Here is a 25,584-nt window from a genome sequence, read left to right as displayed (position 1 = left end):
CAGTCCCATAAAAAAGTCTTATCTGTTTCTTGTAGCTGTAGGGGAAGGCTTCTCTGTTCTCCTGGTGTCCACACCCTTGTGTGCTAAGGTAATGTCAGGATCCAGGTTTAGAAGTATTGTCCCCTGTGTCTTGCTGGCAGCGTGCAACCTCTTGGCCACTCAAAACATCTGTTTGTTACACAGGTCAGCCCAGTTGTGGACTAGGGAACCCTCTGTCTGTCCTTCCTTGGTTCAGCCCCATGTGTGAGACTAAGGAATCCCTGCTCTTTCTGCTTCCTGGGTCAGCTCAGCTCACGTGTGAGCTCAGGAAGAATCTCCCTTCTAGTCTCAGAGGCTGGCTTTTCTGACACCTGTAATCAGCCAGGTGGTGTTGGTTAATTAACTACCACACTGCTGGATTAGAGGCACATTTTTGAACAGGGATAAGTCCCCTGTTACAGAGTCATTAAGCAAAAAATGCTACACGTATTTTTTCATAGTACAGAACTGATTTATTAAAAAAAAAAAAAAACACTCATGTAGAATATTGCTTAGTCTGCAGCTTTAAATTGTCCCATCTTGAAAGAAAGTTGTTGTATGTTGAATGTTTGCATGTTTGGGGAGGCAGAAGCACAGAAAGAAGGGGAAAATAGATAGATAATGCAGAGAGATGGATCAAAGATGACAAGTGTTCAAAAGTTTAAACTGAAGTCTGAAACAAACATAGGCGCATATGTATAAAGTGTAGTCCAGTCGGTGGGGTGCGCAAATATGTGAATAGAAATAGAAACACAAAATAGTGCAATATGTCTATTTTAAATAAAGTTCGGTGTAACCTATAGACTGCGTACTCACAATCTGTGCAGTATTGACGATCACGACGCTGGTGCTTCCCCGAATCAGCATCCTGGTACTGAAACCAAGAGGTGCAGAGGCCAGCTACGGCAAGTATTACCAGGAGGAGAGACGCATTAAGATCTGTGGACGTGAGCGGGGAGTGAACGCTGAAAATCCCAGACGGCGTCTATTCCGGTCCTGACCACTGCTTATGTGCCTGTTATTTCTTGACACCATGTGAGTGTGTAAATGCTTTTATAGAACTTCCTGATAAATTATCTATCAGTCTACGCTATTGGGGCTCTTATATTTTTTATCCAAAAGGTTCCCACACATTTAAAGGTACCTGTCATCTTTTGCCACTGATGGAAATGCTTTAAAGAATTGATTGTGAGTACGCAGTCTATAGGTTACACCAAACTCTATTTATTTAAATTAGACATACAGCTCAACCCTGTTATAGCGCAATCCGCTAAAACGCGGATCCGCTTATAGCGCGGTCTTGGCGTGGCTCCCGTTTTCAAAGTAAAAACACATATAAGCTCCACTCACACAGACACAGAGCATGGCTACAGCATACCCTGGTTGGTAACATATTGTTCCATAGCATGACACAAACTTTAATAGCAGAGAGAACTACATGTACAGTGTTCTTTCTATGCTGCTTCTTATACGTGGGAATACAGCTTTAGGCTGAATCTGCCGGGTTTTAGGACCATGGGAAACCTGAGACTGCTGTCTTTGCAGCCCCTCACCAAGTAGGGAAGTGTGGGGAAAAGTGCTTTAAGTATCTGGTTCATCCAGGTAAGAGACACACACACGCTCCCTCATATACACTCCCTCATATACACTGCAGACTCCCTCAAATACTTAATCTGGGTTCAATCCACCTACCTCTCTTTATCAAGTGTCGCCTTATGGTGAGTTATATCCTGCTCTAAGCAGAGAACACAAACCAAAATGTTGCACTCGAAAAAGCCTCGGGCCACACCCTCACATATTATGATATATGGAGGGTATCGTGAGATTATTATTTATAAAGAAAGGGTACTCAGAGTTTGTATAAGAAAAGGTTTATCCTTTATTGTATTACAACAATATTCAGAAATATCAGAAATATCAGAACAAGCTTCTTATAAGCCAATGGCTAACAGTTACAGTATGTTACCAATCCATTCCTAACTATGCAGAGATTATAACTAGATATGCATTGTCAATACTCACAAACCAAAAGATATTATGTCAGGTCAGCCAGCCAGTCCCAGTCTCATCTGTGTGATGTCACACTTAAGTTCGGTTCTCTTTCTCTCTCTCTCTCTGATCTAACATGGAGTCGGGCCAACCTAATATAGAGTGTATTAGTTGCTGCGTACGTGTGTCACGTGTCATGTGTCCATACTCTGTGGTTTGTGACGTATGATGTTTACGATCTTAGGACTTGTATTTAGTAACCTTGGATTTCATAAGTTACTGTTCTAACCACGGCGTGTTTACCGTTATAAGTTCCCCTTTTATGTCTTTGCAACCTGTCCTAATATCCTGCCACTTCTGAGCAAAACAAGCTATTATTTCTAAGACAAGAAAACCAGGAATATACTCTAAGCTATACTAGGCCTTACTATGATACTACGTATATAAGTACCTGTGACCTGTATTTATTATGCGTTATATGCCAGAAAATACCTGTAATCCATAACACCCTCTCCTACACATAATTATCATATTTTTGCAAATGCAGGAAAAACTATCAAAGCAGAAAATATTCATTATGTGTACTATTGGAAGACAGTGTCACAGCTCTCTGATGTAGATGAGCTTGAACTCATAGGAGTATGTGACTGATCGCCAAAACACCCACAACTGCGCATATGTGCACAAGTTATTCCACGATGGGAAGGTATCAATTTGTAAAAATCACCCAATTGTAAAGCGGGTTGATGTTGGCTTTCATACACACTCAAGAGCGTAGTATTCCAACGGGCACCAAAACAATGTTGATGTTTATTACCTGAACATGCAAGCAAAGTGGTACAATTATATGACCCGTGGCTGACAATACTGATATGACCTTCTTCAATTGTATAAAAAGACATTTGAAATATTTGACGGTGGATGTCTCTACACTTGAAGTTGGGTTGATCACCAAGAGACAGCAAAGATTTCACTTGCCAAAAATTACATAACATTAGCAAGCTACGCGGTAGCAATGTCCCATTAGGTGTTAAAACAGAAAACGGTCCAGAGGAAGCAAGAGAGTCCTGATACATAAAGTCTCTCATCGTATCGTGAACTGCATGCACTTTGCGGGGTTTTCGATTTGGCAAAACCAGTTCATCTAAGTACATCCTCATGGAGGTCTGATAGGAACGTGGTAGACGCAAGATTTGTGAAGCATCTTTCTTTTCGTCTGTGTCCTTGCAACAAAGCATACTGCAGCAGGTTAGATTTGACCTGTGTGCTTAAAACAGTATATTAGTATCTAGGTAAAAATATAAGAATATATGCTATAAAGCAAAATGTGATTAAGCTGAACGCCTCTTCATCTTCATCTTCGGAAGAAATGAGAAAATACGAAGCAAAATAACAAGGATTATTATCCCTAAAATAAAAAACAATATTGGTTTTAAATAACCTAGGATTCCAAACGCATTTCCCAGTCCACTAAAGATACTTTTACCAGTAGATTGTAGGCTAGTGCCTATCTTTGTCAAAAAATTACCTGTCATTGGCCAAAAAGTTTTCAATGACTCACCCAGTGTAGTTAACCACTGGGGAAAATCACCTGGGTGCAAATCAACACGTAGTAATTCACTGTGAACTCTCTGTAAAAGGGTATGTACTATATCATGTGTGAACCCTATAGTAACTTTCATCTTCTTTAAATGTGCCAAATAGGCTGTCATGTGAGGAAGGATCAGTGTGATAGCTGGTACCTGGAAATGTACTCCAGATGTGAATTTCTGATGTAACAGAGGTGGAATAAGTGTAGTACCATAACACTGTATACTCCCATTAACCGTGACAAGTGATGCCTGAAAAGGAGGAATATCGCAATCCTTTTCTGTAGATAACACTATGTAACTCCCATTATCTAGGCTGTGAATTAATGTAAAAGGGGTTTGAATAGGCATTACAGTTATCGGGCAGTTGCTACCTTGCATTTGATCATTGCAAGGCATGTGCTGTATAATGTCATCACAAATCAAGTAACCTCTATCAACACATCTTATAGTGCTGATGAAAAATTTACGATCACATTTCACAGACATGTATTGAAATGGTTGCGCAACCTGCATCCTTGCGAAATAAGAACCTGTGTGTGTTATGTGTCCAAAATTAAGCAGTTCCCAATTTGTTGTATACACATCTCCTGGAATAAATAATTCATAGTATATAAAAACTTCCCATAATGAGTCATCAGGGTTATGAACCCGTCTGTGGTTTCTTTCTCGTATGTCATAAACTGTGGTTTGTGAAACATATGCCAGGATTTCAGATTCTTTCGGACTTAAATTGAGAGTCTGTGTGATTAAAGTGAGATTTAAAAGTGATATGTCAACCTTTTTACTTTGCAATGTTAACCTGATAGAAGTAATGTGATTAAGAATAACCAAAGCTTTAATTTCTTCAGATAACACTGTTATATCTGAAATTGTGTAGGAAGCAAATTTTATCATGTGATCTCTTAACACCAAAATACCTCTCCTTAATTCTTCATCATTTGAGTCAGAGATTTGACTTATAACAGAAACAGAATCACTCAGCAGGTGTCCTGTGGTTATAAGAATATCATCGTTAGTAAGCAATTTTCTTGCAGATGTTTTACTTGAAACTTTACATTCATTCATGAACTCTGTGTCATTTTCATAATACACTATGGCATTAATCGTTGCATTCGTACCCCACATTGCCTCTGAGTAGGGCATGTTAACAATATTACGTGTGGTGCACGTGTCATACTCACAGGGTTTATCATCTGGAGCTATTTGAACATTCATCAAATCGCTCATTGCCCTGATTACCGTGTCAACATTCATATGCAAACTATCATTGAGACATTTCTGGAACAGGGAGTAGACTTTGTAATTAGGTTTCATAATCACTATTCGCTCCACACACCAAAAACCTCGTAACCCAGAAAAATGTAAAAATCCTTGATCAATCATTTTCGGTTGCCAGTTAAAATAGCCTTGCGTGAGATTGTAATAAAAGGAACACGGTTTACAACCGTACTTGAATACTGTAGTGTCCTTATCACAGATTCCTTCATTAATCAATTTCTCCAATGTGATACCACACGCATTCTTGAAACCTTTACATGAATGGCTGTAGTATGTCGTATTGGTAAATGTAGCAAAGCGTGGTTGAGTGCAAGTGTCCCATGCTGTAGGTTCACGAAACAACATACCATCACCTTTTGTATTCCATTCTTTCGGAAGTGCTGCTGTCTTTAGCTGTCCAGTTTTAGCATCTTCCATCACATCTTGAAGTTTGTGTAACAGGTCCTCAGCGGTTATTGATGAGTTCCACCATCCTGAGTAAATACTGTCAGTACAAAAAACAGCAGATATATACGGTCTTACCCCCCCAGGTATTCTGTACTCTTCTTCTTCAGCACCTTCCCAGAATGCCACTCTTGGATCAGTCTGTCCATTGGGAACGAATCCGTTCTGAGTAATTTGACCTGTATTCAGATAGAAAATAGGGTATTGCTTATACCTTATATTGTCCATGGTCACACCAGGCCGAGGGCAATGATCAGCTTTCAGCTCCTTCGTTGGCCATTTACGTGTTCCTTGAAAGTCAATGAAATAACAATGTCCAAATTCAGCATGACAACGTTGTTCACGGTAGCTTTGCTGCTTCCAATGGTCATGAAGGGGTAAATCATATTTCAGGCTTGTAGATTGCAGCTGTTGCATCTGTGCATTCAGATGTTGTGTCACCAGCTTCCTTCCTTCTGGCGTAGTTATACCAGCTTCTTTAGCTAGCACAGTAGAATCAAACAGCACAACCTGTGAAATCCCCAAAGTCTTTCGTTTCTGGATGATAGGTTTAGGAAACGGCTTCCAATACACACCTTGAGGTATACCCACCGACTGTATGTCCACCGGTTTCAAATCGTAATGTAGTCCTCGTTTCACGATGCCGGAGTCTGGTGTGGTAATACCGTGTGCTGCTGTACGTTTCCAGTCGATGATCTCTCCTTCTTGCTGAGTCACAAAATGCCATTGTAACCTGAAAATAACGCTGGCTGATATTGCTAGAAAAGCAAAACAGATTGAGAGACACAAAATAGTCTTTAACAGTCTTTTCTTTGTGATCACCTTAGCCACTGTTTGATAGGCCTTCTGGTAAATGTTGCGTTGATCCGGTATGGCAGGTAACACATATATATGTCTTTGGTCACTGTCAGGGAAGTCAGCTTCAGCTTGTAGGACCTCACCTGCGTGATTATTTTCCACATCCTGTTGTCTTGCAATCTGTGCTTCGAGAGGCTGCAGCTCGATCGAAGTCTGTCGCAGATACGGTGTCTCCTCCATCTTGAACAGTGACATTACTGCAATGTGCTGTAGGCTTAAGATTATCGATACTCACTTTTCTTTCTTTTCCTTTTGTATCTTGGATGATAAAGGTTCTTTCATTTATCTTTTTAAGTATCGTGGTAGGTTTCTTCCACTTAGGCCGCAACGGCTTTACCTTAGCAACCCTCTCCTGGACCGAATGTCCAATCTGCGGCGTCCAAGCTGCAGGATTACGTGGTGTGTGGGCTGTATGGGAAAAAGAATCCCTCAATTCCTGTAAAATTAATATTTGTTCAAGTCTCCCTGGGACAGAAATAGAATCATTAGTAAACGGTGTATTCATAGGAGTACCATATAACAGTTCATGGGGTGTTTTACCAGTTACTGAGTTAGGAATATTATTTAGGCCAATTTGAACCGTAACTAAGAGTGGATACCACTGTGTAGGACGATTAGATAGCATTTTGGTTAAAAGTCGTTTTACCTCGTAATTTTTACGTGCAAAGATTCCAGCGATTTCCAGAATAAGACGGCGAGCTGAAGGCCCAATCAATACCTAATGTTGCGGCCCATTCCTTGGTTTCTGCTGCTGTGAAAGCAGGTCCACCATCGGAATGAAAGGCCTTGGGCTTAGCCACACTTACTAAGGTGTTGAGACAATTAAGCGTAGAGCTAGATGTCGTACTACGAACGGGGTATAACCACGTAAACCTTGTACAAGCATCAACACAAACCAAAACATGTTTGTAGGAATGTGATGCTGGCAAAGGTCCAATATGGTCCAAATATATTAAATCAAACGGTTTGTTCGGTATTGCATTAATAATAAATGGTGGGGTCTGATGATTAGGAGCGTTCACCAACCGACATGGTTTACAGTTGCTTAGAACTGTCTTAACTGTTTTCCTCATGTTCGGCCACCAGTATTTGTGTTTGTGTTATCGGTGTAGGATATACCCCATCTAAACAATGCGTTCTCTCATTAAGCCACAATGCAATGTCTTTTGGATTAGTTGGCAACTTTCCAATAGTAGCCTTAATGTTCGCCATGGGAATACAAACTTGTACCCGAGCTGGTACATCAATTAACGCTGGAGCAGCTCCTCTAATTGCGAAGAGGGCTTTAACAATTTCTCTTAACAGCGTGATTTCTGCAGTTGCATTTGCGCGCTCTGTCAGAATGTCGCGTGCTGCTGGTGTTAACTCAGGTAATGTAACTGGTGTAAATAAGTGTGTGCGATTCTCCCCATATTTCGCACCAGAATTAATAGGACCATGTCTGTCCACGCCTGTAGCAATCACAGGCTGTTGTCCCAAAATGACAGTCGCTGCATTATGTGTCAAATTAATGATCGTGTGTATTAACGGATCATATGCCTGTTGTACGTACTGATATGTGTTTGGATCAGTTGTGGTGTCTATTGTTAGATAGCAGTATCTTGCCCCAGGTCCCCACGGGCCAAATTGAATTTCAAATGCCAGAGTTTCACCGTCAATCAGATTTCTCTGATACTGATTCCTCATTAAAACATTCAGATCTGCAACTCGTGCAAAATCCGTAACAGCCATGATATACTATATATATATATATATAATGAAAATTGTACCTTCTCTTTTATAAAGAGGAAATATAGCATACACGTGTACTTTCAAGATTAAATGGGTAACGTCAGATTTATTATACAACTCATGAGTAATTAACCACGTTGGGCGCCATAATCTGGGTTCAATCCACCTACCTCTCTTTATCAAGTGTCGCCTTATGGTGAGTTATATCCTGCTCTAAGCAGAGAACACAAACCAAAATGTTGCACTCGAAAAAGCCTCGGGCCACACCCTCACATATTATGATATATGGAGGGTATCGTGAGATTATTATTTATAAAGAAAGGGTACTCAGAGTTTGTATAAGAAAAGGTTTATCCTTTATTGTATTACAACAATATTCAGAAATATCAGAAATATCAGAACAAGCTTCTTATAAGCCAATGGCTAACAGTTACAGTATGTTACCAATCCATTCCTAACTATGCAGAGATTATAACTAGATATGCATTGTCAATACTCACAAACCAAAAGATATTATGTCAGGTCAGCCAGCCAGTCCCAGTCTCATCTGTGTGATGTCACACTTAAGTTCGGTTCTCTTTCTCTCTCTCTCTCTGATCTAACATGGAGTCGGGCCAACCTAATATAGAGTGTATTAGTTGCTGCGTACGTGTGTCACGTGTCATGTGTCCATACTCTGTGGTTTGTGACGTATGATGTTTACGATCTTAGGACTTGTATTTAGTAACCTTGGATTTCATAAGTTACTGTTCTAACCACGGCGTGTTTACCGTTATAAGTTCCCCTTTTATGTCTTTGCAACCTGTCCTAATATCCTGCCACTTCTGAGCAAAACAAGCTATTATTTCTAAGACAAGAAAACCAGGAATATACTCTAAGCTATACTAGGCCTTACTATGATACTACGTATATAAGTACCTGTGACCTGTATTTATTATGCGTTATATGCCAGAAAATACCTGTAATCCATAACATACTCTCACACACTGTCAGGGTTCTGCTCGCCACAAACCAGGGTCGGACCGCGAGGCTGAGGTGGGGTTGTAAAAGCACCGACCTGAGACCGCGCAGGCTGATCCGGATTGCGCAGTTCGTAGTCATATGTCGCAGGATCAGGATTGGAGAAGACAGCGTCGTCGTTGTAGAAGCCAGGGTCAGGACAGGAGACATCAGGATAAACATTGTTCAGGCAAGAGTTCGGCAACAGGTAGTCAGGAGAGCCCCGCTTCAGCTTAGGAGCGCGGGGTTGGCCTCTGCGCGAGCGGCGACCATGGCCCATGGTACTGGTCACAGGAGATGGTAGGCAGACCAGAGTAGCACACCGCTTTGCTGCACGGGTGCACCAGTGCTACAGCGCAAGAGTCCTGAGCGGGCTAGGGAATCCTCTGTCTCAGCGCAGGAACCAGGACACGGCCTCTCTAGATTAGGGAAAGAGTAGGCCCCAGGAACCAGGAAGCTGAAGATACACAGGGAAACCTCCGCTTCAGTGCAGGAATCCAGGAGACTGAAGGACACAGGGACAAAACCTCCGCTTCAGTGCAGGAATCCAGGAGGCTGAAGGACGCAGGGACGAAACCTCTGCTTCAGCACAGGAGAACAGGAGTGGACCGCTGCGTGAATATAGCAGCCGGTCACAGGAAACAAGGAGCTGAAGTGAACAAGAAGAGTACTCAGCTACAACACAGGAGACTGGAGCAGACCGCTGCGTGAATATAGCAGCCGGCCTTAGGAAACCTGGAGCTGCAGACAACGCGGAGAATACTCCGCTTCAGCATGAGAGACAGGAACAAGCGAGGGCTTGTGGCAGAACAGATAGTGACATCCAGGAAGGACTATGCTCGGCAGGGAGCATTATGGGAAGACAGTACTTAAAGGCCAGCGGGCCAATCCCCGGAGGGGGGTGTGAAGGCACTGCTCCAATGAGTGAACGCAAGTCTAGGTTGCAGTGATAGGCTGAACAGCTGCAATAGATACCAGAGGGAGTGTGTATTGCTTTGGTGAGTGAATCCAGGCTGCAGCAAACATCAGGAGAGGTGCTCCAGGACTGCACAGGTCTGCAAGGTAAGGCAACCAGTAAACCGCGGAGCGGATTCCTTACAGTACCCCCCCCTTCATGCGAGACCTCCGGGCGAAAATGAGCACACATAGAGTTGGGGGACCGGGAATTGTTGCTGAACCGTCTAGGATTGGGGGTAGAGTCGTGGTCCAGAGACTCGTGGTTACTCCTTAGTGTACCCCCACCCCACGGTGAAAACTGCGGCCAGACAGGACCATCCATGGGTCTCGGAGACATCGAGTTGTTCCTAAAGTTCTTTAGGTGGAAAGGGGATCCATAAACGAGCAGTTCCTTGGTGAGTACAGTTCTAGGAAATGAGAGTGGTAGAAGAAACATCCTTGGTACATGGCTCGCCCCGCAAAATGACTTGGAAATCCAGGACTGTGAAGAACCAGAGAGTTCCAGAGCAGAAACGGTAGAAGAACCCCCACTGAAAGCCCAGTCTTTAATAAAGGAACCTGAATCTAGGATCAGCGGCCCTGATAGTTGATCGAATACACCAGGAGGAACTTTGTAACAGAAAAAGTCTTGGCTGACCACTGCATGTTGGAATTTGCGAGGAATTTTTTTTCTAGAAGGCTCCCAGGTAATGGTTAGTAAGGGTATAGGCTGGTTGGAAGCATCTCCCGGTATTGGTATGGAAGGTGACAAGGCAAGCAGTAAACCAGGCATAGGGACCGAAATCTTGGGATACGTACAGAGTATTTCCAACTGAGAGGAAATAACAGGGGCAACCGAAAATTCCGAGGGACAAAACCATGGTTTAGCAGGAGCAGAGAAGCAAACAGTAGAGCACTCCAATACTGGGAAATCTTCATTGGGAGCTAATATTGTCAGTGAATCAGGAATAGTCCTTGGGATCTTCAAATCAGTAGCTTGAGAAAAAGGCAGAGCCAGGGTAGTGGTGGGAGGGAAGCTAACATCAGAAGCTGAAGTCTGTACCTCAGTGACAGGGCCCTGAGAATCAACAAGCAGCAAGTATGAACTATGAAAACTCTTAATGACAGGCACCTTAGGAGTACAAGGAGTCTTTTCCGAAACTGCAATGGCCCTAACCTCAGGGGTACCTATCCTGACAAAAACATGAATTGGTGTGTTCTCTAGTGCAAAATCTCTGATCACAGGACTCCTAACTGATAGTGAGGGTGTCTGGGTTTGATTAGAGAAAAAATCAGATGTATTGATAAGTGACTTAGAAACAATTACTGAGGTTCTAGATTTGCTGGACATGTGAGAAAAAATACCCTTTAAGACAGGAGTTTTAATTTCTTCCCAGAGTAACCCCATGTTTGCTGGGGCATATTTAGGGCCTCATGCAGAGAGCATAGAATTTTAAAATTGGCGAATTTCATAAAAAGTAGCTTTTTTGGAGAGTTTTATTCTCCATATGCAGAAAAGTGCGAATTCTGCTATGTTTAACATGGATGCGTGTGGCGAGTTTAAATTGGCGAGATGCGCGCTTCAGAAACGTGTAAAAACAATTTCGCGCCTTTTTTTCCCCTTTACTATAGGCGGCGAGCGCCATCTTGCCATCTTTTCCTGGCGCGGCAAAAATGCGAGAATCGCGCCATTTTTTGGCGCGAACAGCCGCTTTATGCCGTTCGCACCTCTCTGCATTCGGAGAGTTTTAAAAATGGCGAGATGGAGGTTCTCGCCAGCCGCGAGGCGAGTTTTAGCAATTGAAAAAACAAAATGGCGCGTTTTTCGGAACTCGCCATTTTCTGCCGGTTTCTGCGCGAAATTGTACAAAAAATGGTGAATTTCGAAATAACGATGCTCTCTGCATAAGGCCCTTAGACACAGTACTGAGGGACTGGGTTTCAGCAAAGGCAGGACAGCTAAACAGCTCAGATTTAAACCCCAGGACTTGTAATATATGCATGGTGACCTCAGACAGTACTAAAGGAGTGACCACAGATATGCTGATCCCTGGAGAATTAGCCTGGACAGAGAAAACAGGGGAACCCCCAATCAGTATACTCCTTGTAGGAAGAGCTTCAGAATCAGAAGGAGAATCATTACCTCTCAGAGTCTCAAAACTAGTAAGACACAATTCAGCGAAAAGGGAAACAGTGTGCAAGCTTTTTACTAATCTATATGAAAAAGCGTCACTTTTGGGAGAAAACCGTGCGTCAGCAAACATTCCTGGGAACATAATATGAACCCCAGGATGAACATACAGACTACTGTATGCTTTTAACCCTAAGCTTAAAGAGGAGGAGAACTCAGACAGTTCACGGGAGTGAATCATAACCGTACTGGTCTCTAAAGTAGGTATTTGGTAAGGAATGTCTGGGAAACCAGAAATTACTGCAGACTCCATAATGTGGGAACTATGCGCTGAAGCAGGGATCACCGCTATGTGGGCGACAGGCTGGTTCAGCGAAACACCCGGGAGAAGGAACTCTGCGAGCAAGCTTAGGGAAAAACCTGACTCCTGAATACATTTATCAGGAACCAGAACTTTAGCCGAAGTCTCCGGAGACGAAACTGCGGAAACTTGAGCTGAAGCAGGGGATTTATAGCAAAGAATATCTAGAGACTCCGTACGGTTATGGGAATCCCTCAATGCAACCTCTGCTGTCTGACTTGTGGACTCATTCTCTGAGGCTAAAACAAAGGCATTAACTTGGAGGCAGCAAGAATTTACAGGGGTTAATGCAGACAATGCCTGAGAGTAAAACATAGGTAATCTTCTCTCTGAAGCTAGGGGCGTGACCATGGCTGACAGAGAACAGGGATTTACCAAAGGAAACTCAGAGAGCTGCCCCACAGAGGTTAATACAAAAATAACCCTGGGAACAGAACTTAGGGATTCTTTCTCTGACGGGGAAAGCGCACAGGACTGCCTAGCAGAGTTTAAAGCTGGAAAACCCTCAAGAGCTGGAGTGACAGATTCGGAGTTAGAAATAGGGGAACAAAGGGACTTATTCTCTGATAGTAGAACCTTAGTGTTGGCTAGTGAAACATATGTATTCTCCAGGGGAACCTCACAGGACTGCTCGGCAGGGGTTAAAGCTGGAAAACCCTCAAGACCTAGAGAAAGGACTTCTGAGCTAGAAATAGGAGAACTAATGAACTTATTCTCTGATACAAGAACATTAGTGCTGGGTAGAGCAACATATGTATTCTCCAGGGGGACCTCACAGGACTGATCGGCAGGGGTTAACGAAAACATATCATTGGTGTCAGGGAACCCGGCCATACACTCAGGGCAAGGATCCGTGGTAGACCAGGGATACAGTCAAGCGGCAGCGAAGCTGGCGAGGGGAGGATCCTGTTCCTTTATGCAAATGTCCAATGTCATGGAAAGGATATGGAGTGTTTTTTGGGCATCAGCCAACATGAGGAGAGGGTCCTCTTTTGCTATATAAATGTCTAAAGACAAGGCCAGGGAAGAGAGTTCTTTTTGGGCGTCGTCCAATTCTAAAGGGTACACATTTTCCCAAGTTAAAGGGTAACCAGGAAAGCAAATACAAGCGGCCAGCGATTGTTTTAAGTCCCGGAGGCGGTAAACCTTCATCATGAGATCATTGTGGCATTTGTTTTGCAAAGGAGTTAAACCTACAAACACAATCAGATCTTCAATCAGGGGTATTATCTCACATAGAAACTGGTATTCACACTGGGACTGGTTTACAGGCTGGGACAGGCTTTCAGACAGAAACTTACCAACCCTCACCACAGCGCGGTCCGAGTTTGTGCGGCCGAGCATACTGTCAGGGTTCTGCTCGCCACAAACCAGGGTCGGACCGCGAGGCTGAGGTGGGGTTGTAAAAGCACCGACCTGAGACCGCGCAGGCTGATCCGGATTGCGCAGTTCGTAGTCATATGTCGCAGGATCAGGATTGGACAAGACAGCGTCGTCGTTGTAGAAGCCAGGGTCAGGACAGGAGACATCAGGATAAACATTGTTCAGGCAAGAGTTCGGCAACAGGTAGTCAGGAGAGCCCCGCTTCAGCTTAGGAGCGCAGGGTTGGCCTCTGCGCGAGCGGCGACCATGGCCCATGGTACTGGTCACAGGAGATGGTAGGCAGACCAGAGTAGCACACCGCTTTGCTGCACGGGTGCACCAGTGCTACAGCGCAAGAGTCCTGAGCGGGCTAGGGAATCCTCTGTCTCAGCGCAGGAACCAGGACACGGCCTCTCTAGATTAGGGAAAGAGTAGGCCCCAGGAACCAGGAAGCTGAAGATACACAGGGAAACCTCCGCTTCAGTGCAGGAATCCAGGAGACTGAAGGACACAGGGACGAAACCTCCGCTTCAGTGCAGGAATCCAGGAGGCTGAAGGACGCAGGGACGAAACCTCTGCTTCAGCACAGGAGAACAGGAGTGGACCGCTGCGTGAATATAGCAGCCGGTCACAGGAAACAAGGAGCTGAAGTGAATAAGAAGAGTACTCAGCTACAACACAGGAGACTGGAGCAGACCGCTGCGTGAATATAGCAGCCGGCCTTAGGAAACCTGAAGCTGCAGACAACAAGGAGAATACTCCGCTTCAGCATGAGAGACAGGAACAAGCGAGGGCTTGTGGCAGAACAGATAGTGACATCCAGGAAGGACTATGCTCGGCAGGGAGCATTATGGGAAGACAGTACTTAAAGGCCAGCGGGCCAATCCCCGGAGGGGGGTGTGAAGGCACTGCTCCAATGAGTGAACGCAAGTCTAGGTTGCAGTGATAGGCTGCACAGCTGCAATAGATACCAGAGGGAGTGTGTATTGCTTTGGTGAGTGAATCCAGGCTGCAGCAAACATCAGGAGAGGTGCTCCAGGACTGCACAGGTCTGCAAGGTAAGGCAACCAGTAAACCGCGGAGCGGATTCCTTACACACACACACACACACACACACACACACACACACACACACACACACACACACACACACACACACACACACACACACCTACCTGACTGGAAAGGTCTTTAAGATAACAAGGAAGCAATTTACACTGCCCAATAATCAGGGCAGTGTAAGAGTTAAGTTATCCATCAGCTGCTGTACTCACTAATATTGCAGACACAAATGCACTGCTGGCCCCTCGGCAGCCAAGTATACAGGAGGAGTTTGCACAGCATACCACCCTCTCCCCCCCTCCCCCTGAAATGCAGTGCTTGCTCCTCGGGCAGAGAAAAAGTTAGCAGCCAAGTATACAGAGGAATTTGCACAGTATACCACCACACACACACACACACACACACACACACACACACACACACACACACACACACTGCAATGGACTGCTGGCCCCTCGGGCAGAGAAAGGGTTAGCAGACAAGTATACAGAGGAGTTTGCGATCACATACCCCCCCTCCCCTCTCCCCTCTTCCCCCCATGGCTGAACCGTGGTGTCGGATCCCCTGCACCCTGCTCCGGATAAGTCCTGATTGCGGCGGCCATTTTTAAAAAAAATAACATGATCCCAGTTATAACGCGGTCTCATTCTGTGGACCCCGAGTACCGCATTATAACGGGGTTCAGCTGTATTGCACTATTTTGTGTTTCTATTTCTATTCACATATTTGCGCTCACCACCGACTGGACTACACATTTCCTGAGGATTGAAGAAGCAATTCTGTGGAGGGTTTGAGCAGCACTTTACACTGTATTGTATATTTGTACTATATTGTATATTGTACACTGTATTGTATATTTTCTAATTTTCTTCTTTTTTTCACTATTTGCACACTTTTGCACTATCACTATTTTATTATATCACAATTTGTGGTCACTGAAATATAATTTTATTTTTCACCTTTTAGTATAGTGCGCCGATTTAATAACACTTTTTGCATATATATAAAGGCCAAATTGGTGCAATTTTGTGGCAAAATCATTGCACCATATGAATCAAAGGGAACATTTCCCATTTAAATTAATAGGATTTTTGTAGTCTGATACATATGCTGCCATTTTTGAGCCCCAGAATGGCATCCCTTTAGCTTTGAAAAAAAAGATTTTAGAACTTGCATTCACCTACAGTTATTTCATAAGTCATAGGTGCAAAGGTCCAGTACTAATATCGCACTGGTATAATAATATGCAAAAAATCCAGGGTTGGACTTGCACTCATAATTAAACATGTAAATCAGTAAAAATGGAAAAAATACATAACATATTCAAAAACAGAAAAAAAGTGATAAATAAAATATAGAGAACTCACTCAGATCATTTGGTTATGACTCCATATTCAGAGGGATACAAAAGCAGACAGACACACTTTGCTATAGACAGACACCTTCAAGCAATGTTTCAAGGCTTCTCAAGCGGGACAAAGAGGCCATGGGCCTTGAAACATTCCTTGAGATTTTCTGTCTATAGCAATGTGTGCCTGCCTTTGTATTCTTCTGGATGTGGAGACTTAACCAGCTGATTTTTCTTCTGTACCACTGATGAATACATATTAAACCGAGACAATTCATAAGCAGCACATCAGATGTGAGTTCCCCTTATTTTATTTATGACTTTTTTTCTGCTTTTTAATGTATGCTGTTTTTCATTTATACTGATTTACATATATTTAATTGTGAGTGCAGGTCCAACCGTGTATTTGTTGTACCACTTTTGCTTTGATACATATGGCCCAAAATCTGTCAATGGTTAAATTATTCCTAAATGTGTACTTTGGAATCAACTCCCCTAAGCCTGAAGACAGACATACACACCTGATCTCGCCCAAGCCTCCCTGCCATCACTTCCCCTGTAAATGGTGTTAACCTTTTCATTTAACACTGACTAACCTTAAAACTTGCCCCAGAAATCAAACATCCCAATAGCCTGCACTCATGATATTGTCCCACAGTCACTTATACCACCCATTGTGGCCAAGCACACCCATCTACAGCACTTATTCCCTCACCTACTGTCTCTGTAAGTTTCCCCTCAAACCTCTTAGATTGTAAGCTCTTCGCGGCAGGGATTTCATTTCCCATTGTCTGATTTTTGCTGCACTTATTGTATTTTTTAAATTCCCTGTACTGTATTCTTTGTGAAGCGCTGAGTACACTTTTGGTGCTATATAAATAAAGACATACAATACAACTCCCTAAAAAAAAATTTTGACCAAATATTTTTACTCACTGTCATGATAATATCATGATATATTATATATTTTAATCAATCTGGCACCGGAGGGGTTAACATTGGCTACAAATTGTCTTAAAAATACAATATTGTAGGAGGCGCATGCGCGACGGCAAGGAGCATGGTCGCATAGGTTAGGAGCTCCGTGCCTCGCTTTACTAAAAACGAACGCTAAAACCCAACACAAACCCCTAAACTACTGCCAAATACCCCAAATATCACATACATCGCCCCAGCGACAAAGAAAAAGGGTCTGCCAGAGTATATCGGACGCGCCAGGCTGAGCGGTGCGGGAGCAGAAATGGCGCCCAATTCGAATGCCAGGTCTGAAACGGAGCCAGACGGCGAGGAGAATGAACGCGACAACCCAGCGCTGTTGCCGGTCCGGCAATGTGATTTTACCCGATTATGCACAGACCTAAAGACATTACTCCAGGCGGAGATCAAAGAACTAAAAAAGGAGGTGTCCGGGCTGGGGGAGAGGACAAGCACACTAGAAACCAAAATGGACAAATCGATCAGAGCGATTAAGAGACAAGATAGAAAATACACAGACCTCCAGGACCAAGTGAACGAACTACGGGAGCGCCAAGAGGACTCTGAGAACAGAGACAGGCGCAACAACTTACGAATCAGAGGAGTCCCTGAAACGGTCCTAGACTGTGATGAATATATCACAAAATGGCTAGAGACTCTGCTCCCTGACACCCCAAAGGACTGCCTGGCGATGGACAGGTGCCATTGGGCCCTGAGGGCTAAACTGCTCCAAAGCGAGCAGCCCAGGAATATTGTGCTCTGGATGCATCACTATAGAACAAAGGAAGCTGTACTACATAAAACCAGACCCTTACCTGTAGTGGAGTACGAGGGCACGAGGCTGACAATTTTCCAAGACCTGTCCCCTGTGACGCTTTCCCGCCGCAAATCCCTGCTACCGATCACAAAGGCCCTGAGAGAAAAGGGGGTCAGATACAGGTGGACCTTCCCCTTCGGCCTCCTGGTGGCTAGGGGAGGTAAGGCGGTCACGATGAGGGAGCTGGAAGAGGGGCCCTCCGTCCTGCATAAGTTGGGCCTGGGCGATGCCCCTACTGACACAGACCCAGCGGGCCCGCTCCCAGAACCCATATGGGCGCAGAATGCTAAGTCCCCCAGGGCGCAGAGAGAAAAATACTGAAAGGAAGGCATCCTCAAGTTAATGTTGCGGCAGTAGTTGAGTTAAGTTAAACTGCTAAAAAGTTGTCACCACATCCCAGTGGCTCCACGTCAAAGACAGGCCCCTATCCCCAGAGGGAGAGCCACTGCCACAAAAGGACAGAACACTACCTCCCATAGTATCGGGCCAAGGGGCACTTCGGTAGGCCCCGACCGACAAAAGAAGTCGGCCTTCCTTTTTCACAAAAGCTACCCCCTACACAAGATGGCGATGGTACCTGAGATGGCGGGAATCCAAGGTGAAGCACAGGAGCCGGAAGAGAGCAAAGAGCGAGAAGCAGGAGAGCGCGCCCATACCTCTGCCCTGGTGAGACGCGAGACCCAAAATGGCGGCGGCCCGGAAGCGCATCACCAGCTGGAGCCGGACGCGACGACGCCATCTTGGAGGTGGCGCACAGACGGACCCAGCCACCGCAGACGGATGACATCAGCAACCAGGACAGTCAAGGCCGGAAGCCCCGAGAGGTGGCCGAGGAGCGCCGGACCGGCAAGCTTGGGGAGAAACAGGCAATGAAGTAGACAGAGGGTAGCGGCGGGAGATTTAAAACAAGCGGCACTGATTTAGGCGCAAAGGGAGAAGGGAGGTTGCCGCACACAGCAGGAGCGGGTGAGGCAGCGGCAATAGGAGCGGGGATAGTAAGAGGGGAGGGAAAGAGAGTGGGGGAATAATAAGAGAGCACAAGGACAGGGTAGCAGAAAGTCGAGGGAGGTAGAAAGTGAGAGGTATGTGAAGGGGCAATAGCAGGATGTAAGGCTAGAGGGGGAGTGAAGGGGTAAGGTGAGAGGGCAGAGAAGGTACAGGAGGCAGGGAGAGGACTCTTAGCGGAAGAAGGGACCAAGGAAGTGACAGAAAATGGAAGGGTAAGTGAGCTGAAATGGCTGAGGAGAAAAAGATACATATTGAGAAAACAAGGAAGATAGCAGGACGTGAAAGTGTAGAGGGAGTAGTGAGTGGTGACTGGTAGAGGTGGGAAAGGGGGAAGTGATAGCAGGGAGACGGATAGGTGTGGGTAAAGGAACGGATGGAAGAAGTTAGAATGTGCGTGAGTGAAAGCAAAGAGCAAGTTGGTGAGTAGGGAATAGGTAGGTCGTGAGGTAGAGGGGTAAAAGGGGTTAGCATAAGGAGATATAGAGGGAGAACTGGGGGGGCACCACTAGTTGAAGGAGATAGAGAAGTGTGGGATTGTGAGGGGTTGGGAGTTGTATGTACAAAGGAGAGGATAGGTAAGCTACCGGTAAAGAGATGGAGGGAATAAGGGATGGTACGGAAGAATCAGAGCAGATGACAAAGGCAGAGGAAGAAGCGCAGGCGGTTGGCCATACCAAATGAAGGAGGAAAGGAGTAGGCAACTCGCCTAATCCGCCTAAATACAATTAAAAGGCTTATAGGGGTAGGTACGGGAGGAGTACACACATTAAATAGCAGTAGGAGTCGGCAGGGGCACACGGAAGGCAAAGCATCATTAAGAACGAGGGGAAAGGGTGGGGCAGGAGATGACAGAATACTGGGAGAACAGGGTTGTGGGTGCATCCACTGGAAGTTAGATAGGTTTCGTTAGTAAAAATAAGGGAAGAGCGAGGCAGGAGTGGTAGGAGGTGACCTGCTTCAAAGTCCGCATGGGCCACACGCTAGGGATGAAGAGGGAGGCTCTTCAGGGCCCTAGTGAAGCCCTTTGGGTCAGGACTCTTGGAGGGGGCGGCACCCACTCCAAGCCAAATCTGGATTTCCAGAGAGAAGTTCGGGAACCCAAAGGCGATGACCTCGACAAGAGGACAAACTCGACAAGACGTCGAGAAATATTATGTTTCAAAACAGGTTGTGTGTTGTTTATGTATCCCCCGGTTTTCCCCTTCATGTGTCCCCCCCCCTTTGTTTCCTCAGGTGAGAGTGAGGTGACCTGGGACGCAAGGAAGAGTCATAGCTCCAGCGGAGGACCCGCCGCTCAGGACAGAAATAGATTACGGCAGGAAAGTCGATCCATGTTCTTCAATGAGTAAGGAACTCCTGCTAATATCCCACAACGTTAAGGGTTTCAACAGTCCAGCGAAGCGTAGGGTCGCCTTCAGGGATTATAAGCGTAAGGGGGCAGACATTTTATTTTTGCAAGAAACACCCTTTTCCCAGAACAACTGTCCCAAGTACTTTGATAAAGATTCTCCGCAAAGGTTAAAAAACGAGGGGTGGCCATATTAATACACAACCGCATACCATTTGTACCAGAAAGAACATTTAGTGACAAGGAGGGTAGGTTCCTCATTGTGCGGGGAGCAATACGAGGGTACCCTATGACACTCGCAGCAATCTACGCCCCTAATGAAAATGCCATAGACTTTTTTGACAAATTCTTCGGGAAACTTAGTAAAGTGGCAAAAGGGAACATTATCGTAGCAGGAGACCTGAATAGGGCACTGAACGAGGACCTGGATAGATGCTCGACCACTAACAAAACAAACAGACAAGACGTATTAACAATTAAAAAAGGACTAAAAGACTGCCAACTACTTGATATATGGAGGGAACAACATCAGGGAGTGAGAGAATACACCTTCTTCTCCCACCCACATAACAGCTACAGTAGGATAGATTACTTCCTTGTGTCCAATAGAATGGTCCCCGGGGTCTCTCGATCCGAGATCCATGATATTTCATGGTCTGACCATGCATCTATCGAGCTGTGATGCACACTAATACCGCTAGACAGACCTAGAGCGAAGTGGAAGCTGAATGAGATCTTGCTGAAAATCCCAGCTCTAGATCAGGAAATAGGTGAAAAACTCAAAGAATATTTTGTGGAGAACGAGGGGAGTGTGGCTTCACACTCCACGCTGTGGGAGGCCCATAAGGCTACCCTCAAAGGGGTACTAATGAATTTGGCCGCCAAAAGTAAAAGGGAAAGAGAGAATAAGATTAAAGAATTGGAAAAGCAGCTAGCGGAGCTCTCATCCCTACACAAAGTGACTAAGAGCGATCACACATTGAAACAGTTATTAGACACCAACACAAAACTCAATCTCCTCCTCTCCGCCCAGGCTGAGAAGGAATTGGCCTGGTCTAAGCGGAAATTTTTTGAAAAAGCGAACAAGCCTGACACACTACTTGCCAGTAAGCTAAAAAACAAGCTTCCAAATTACCACATTTACGCAATTCGAAACCAAAAGGGCGACCTTACCTCCATTCCTGGGAAAATTGTAGAGGAGTTTAAAAAATATTATGAAAAACTATATAATGGAGATAAGGTTACCCACAATGCTAGAACATTAGAGTCGTTAAAGACCTTCCTTAAAGAGGCGAATTTGCCGGTTTTGGGAAGAAGTGAGAGGGAGGCACTCCAAACGGACTTTATGATAGAGGAGCTTTCTGAGGTCGTCAAAGCATGAAAACCTGCCAAAGCACCAGGGCCAGATGGCTTCTCAAATTTATACTATAAGAAGTATATCAAAATACTAGCACCCCACATGTTAAAGCTATTCAATGAAATACTAGCAGGGGCCTCCTTCCCAGCACAAATGCTACAAGCCTCAATCTCTGTGATCCACAAACCTGGAAAGGACCCGGCAGACTGCAAGAGCTACCGGCCCATTTCACTGATTAATTCAGATATAAAAATATACTACAAACTTATAGCCAACAGGGTGGGTAGTGTCCTACCCAGGTTAATCCACACGGATCAGGTGGGGTTTATCGGAGGTAGGCAAGCGGCAGACAACACCAGAAGAATCATTGATTGATCGATCTGGCTCAAAAGAAAAACATACAATCCATGGTGTTGTCTGGACGCTGAGAAAGCCTTCGATAGGATAGACTGGGCCTACCTAACAGAAACATTGAGAGCGTTTGGCTTCGAGGGAAGCCTCCTGCGGGCCATCCTCGCGTTATACGAGAGCCCGACAGCGAGAGTGAGGCATCAGGGTTTCCCGTCAGACCAATTTGCAATCAGGAGCGGAACTAGGCAGGGGTGCCACTTGTCGCCACTGCTGTTTGCCCTGTGCATAGAACCCTTAGCGGCGCACATTAGAAATAGCCCAGACATCTCTGGAATCCCAGTTGGAGATCAGATGCACAAAGCCACCCTATATGCCGACGATGTTATTCTAACATTATCCAAACCTCTCACGTCTCTCCCAAACGTATTTAGTATCCTGGGCAAATTCAACCAAATTTCGGGGTTTAAGATCAATCAGTCCAAATCCGAAGCCCTCAATATCAACTTACCTAAAGAAGTAGAAAAATTGACCTCAATTTTAATTTTAAATGGCAAGCCTCCGCTATCAAATATTTAGGGGTATATCTCACAAGGGATTACAAAACACTATATAAAGCAAACTTTCCCAGGGTAATTAAGACATTGGGGGAGGATCTCAGGACATGGATGAAGGGGAGAATTTCATGGATTGGGAAGATACATAGCGTGAAAATGAACCTCCTCCCAAAGATGTTATATCTTTTCCAGAGTCTCCCTATCCCTTTAGTACAGTCTGACATCCTTTCCTACAGTTACAAATCATGAAATTTATTTGGAATAAGAAAAACCCAAGAATTGCAAAGGGTATTTTAAAGCGACCCACAATAAGAGGAGGTTTAGCAGTGCCTTGCTTGCTGGCTTATTACAAAGCAGCCCAATTAGGGCAAATTCTCCAATGGCACACGGACCCAAGCTTACGGAGATGGGTAGAGTTGGAGAGGAATTGTTGTGCACCGATTGAACTCCAAAACTTAATCTGACTACCCAAAAGAGGGGTACGCAAGATGGAAATGCTGCTACAGACCACGGTTAATTCACTAAGAGTTTGGGAGGCCACTAAATTTAGCTGTAATTTGACTACTAAAGGATCACTAATGACGCCAATTGTCGGCAAACCAGACTTCGCTCCAAGACTGAATAGCAAGAACCTCTTAAAATGGACTCAAAGGGGGATAACCCGTCTTAAAGATCTGGAGGATAGAAAATATATACAAACCTTTAAGCAAATTAAATCCACTAAAGCTATCCCAAATAAGGAATTCTTTAGATACCTTCAGATCAGAGATTTTTACAATAAAACACCAATCAGACCGGCACAAACTAATTTTGAGCAGCTGTGTTCCAGAGGTACAGACACAAGGAGACTTACATCTAGAATGTACAGGGAAGTGATCTGTCCAGAGACGCCCAACGAAAACAGACTGTGCTACATTAGACACTGGGAAGCGGACTTAGCGGAGACATTAGAGGACGAAGAGTGGGACAGAATTATCCAAGCAGCAGCAAAAAGCTCAATCTGCACCACATTAAAGGAGAACGCATATAAAGTCCTTATGCGGTGGTATTACACCCCAACTCGCTTAGCTAAATTTGTTAGGGGCTACTCCCCGCTCTGTCCTAAACAATGTGGGGAGGTGGCAGATTTGTGACACATGCTGTGGTCTTGCTCAAGGGTGGCCCCTATTTGGGAACAAATTAGAGACTGGATACAGCGGATTCTCGGTTTAGAGATCCCCCTGGACCCGTGGGTGTTCCTGTTGGGCAGACGGATCCGGGGTCTGTCAAATGCAGCGCACAAATTGATCGCGCATTTTGCAACAGCCACGAGGTGCGAGATCGCAGCATTATGGAAGCAACAAGAAATCCCAATTATCCCTAAGATCAGAAACAGGATTTGGCATGTCTGCCGGATGGAACAATTAACAAGTTTAGTTAATGACACCGGCACAAATTTTCTAAAAGTCTGGGCACCTTGGCTGCCCAGTTAGACATTCCAGGGGAGGATGACACCGCGATATTTCAATGATAAGATTAGATGCGTTCTCCTTTGAGGGTCAGAACTACGACACGACACAGCGACGAACTGGTAGAGGACAGCCCCAATGATAGAAGATCGGTAAGTGGACACGAAGGAAGGCCTTGCCCCAGATAGACACAATAAATGTCATCTACAAGGACTGTACAAGGACAGCAGCAAGCAAAGAAGCACGATGCCTCGGGTCCCTTCGCCTCCTCACTCCCCTCTCCCTCCTCCCCCTCCCCCGGATCCCTTGTCTGTTTTGTCTTGTCTGTAGTGTCTTCTGTCGGTTGTTGTTGTATGTTAACAAAAAAAAAATTTGTAATTGGAACTGACACAATGGGCTGTGAAACAATGTCTGTACATGTAACTCCAATAAAAATTTTAAGTTGAAAAAAAAAAAATGCAATATTGTTTTTATGGCCAGGTAAACCCTTGGCCAGGCTCGTAGTTTTTAGGACTGACAGGATCTAGAGATAAGGATATCTGTGTTCAAAGAGGGGATTGAAATAAGGCCACTTTTTTAAAAGGACAATTTTTAAATGTACCTTGAAAGGCATTCTTTGGGGCTTCTGCAGAGTATCAGGGGGCGTGACTAAGAAGGTATTTCAAAAAGAGTAAATTTATTAAATATGAAGATATCATGGGCCTGACACCTATTCCCAAAAATAACAAATAGATATTTGTAACAGTTGCAATGAGGCGGATCAAATAAGGCCAAACCTTCACATTTATGAGGTGGCAAGGGACCCCCTTGTCACTCAAACTTAGGAGCAAGCCGGTCAAAATTACTCTGGTTACATTTGGCAAACTCACCCAAACCTAATGATATGAATAACGTTATTCCGAGTATTATAGAAATAAAGTTAGGAGCGTGTTTCTATATTCAGTCACAGTTTAAAGTCCAAAGAGAGGTTTTTTCTTTCAAGTCATAAAACTTCCACAGTTGATTGATGAAAGGGGTGGGCTTATGATGTTCTCAATGGAGGGAATTTAGCATATAAAGCTTTTTAATTACGAGTTCAACAAAGGGAGTGTCCATGCTGGAACATGTGAAATCTCAATTTCCACACAAGACCCTTTGGGAAAAGATCTGATCAATGTTAGACTATAACGCAAGTTAGATTCTTTTTTATCTTCTTTTATTTTGATTAAACGGTCTGCATTTATTATAACTGTATGTTCTTGTAATCTTTTTATCTGTAATCTAAGCACTGTATTTTTGTATATTAAACCTAAACTTTAAAAAGTAACACTGATTGAACTGTTGCATTCCTCCTAAAGCAACCTAAGGAGCAATTCTTAACCCCTTGATTGTCAAAGGGTCTAGCAATGTATTGCTAAGCAGTCTGCATTAGCAACCATGGCGTTCCAAAATCCAATAATGTCAATAATTGGCGAGTCATTAACATTTTCTGACACATTTTGCTAAAACAGATTTTTGGGTTAAGTGAATAGATTTTCTTTATAAACAGAAACCAGCACTCTGTACGTACATCTTTTAATACCACCTTTGGTGGCGGTAGTGGATAATTATATATATTGTAACGGAGTACAGGTAAAG

General features: G+C 44.4%; 2 protein-coding genes across 3 annotated transcripts in view; both read right to left on the bottom strand.

The window, feature by feature from the left end:
- Positions 1-25,584, bottom strand: part of WDR27 (WD repeat domain 27) — a 585,895-nt gene that overhangs the window by 420,680 nt on the left and 139,631 nt on the right. The gene's annotated exons all lie outside the window — the stretch shown is intronic.
- LOC142493285 (uncharacterized) lies at positions 1,874-8,880 on the bottom strand. The gene is made up of 2 exons (XM_075597048.1): positions 8,411-8,880; positions 1,874-6,587 (listed from the first exon to the last, which is right to left on the bottom strand). The coding sequence occupies exon 2, from the start codon at positions 6,372-6,374 to the stop codon at positions 3,339-3,341; it is 3,036 nt and encodes a 1,011-aa protein (XP_075453163.1). The 5' UTR covers positions 6,375-6,587; positions 8,411-8,880; the 3' UTR covers positions 1,874-3,338.

This window comes from Ascaphus truei, chromosome 4 (genome assembly GCF_040206685.1).
Source record: "Ascaphus truei isolate aAscTru1 chromosome 4, aAscTru1.hap1, whole genome shotgun sequence".
Lineage (NCBI taxonomy): Eukaryota > Metazoa > Chordata > Amphibia > Anura > Ascaphidae > Ascaphus > Ascaphus truei.
The sequence above is the reverse complement of the archived record's forward strand: the minus strand, read 5'-3'. Positions and strand labels throughout refer to the sequence as shown.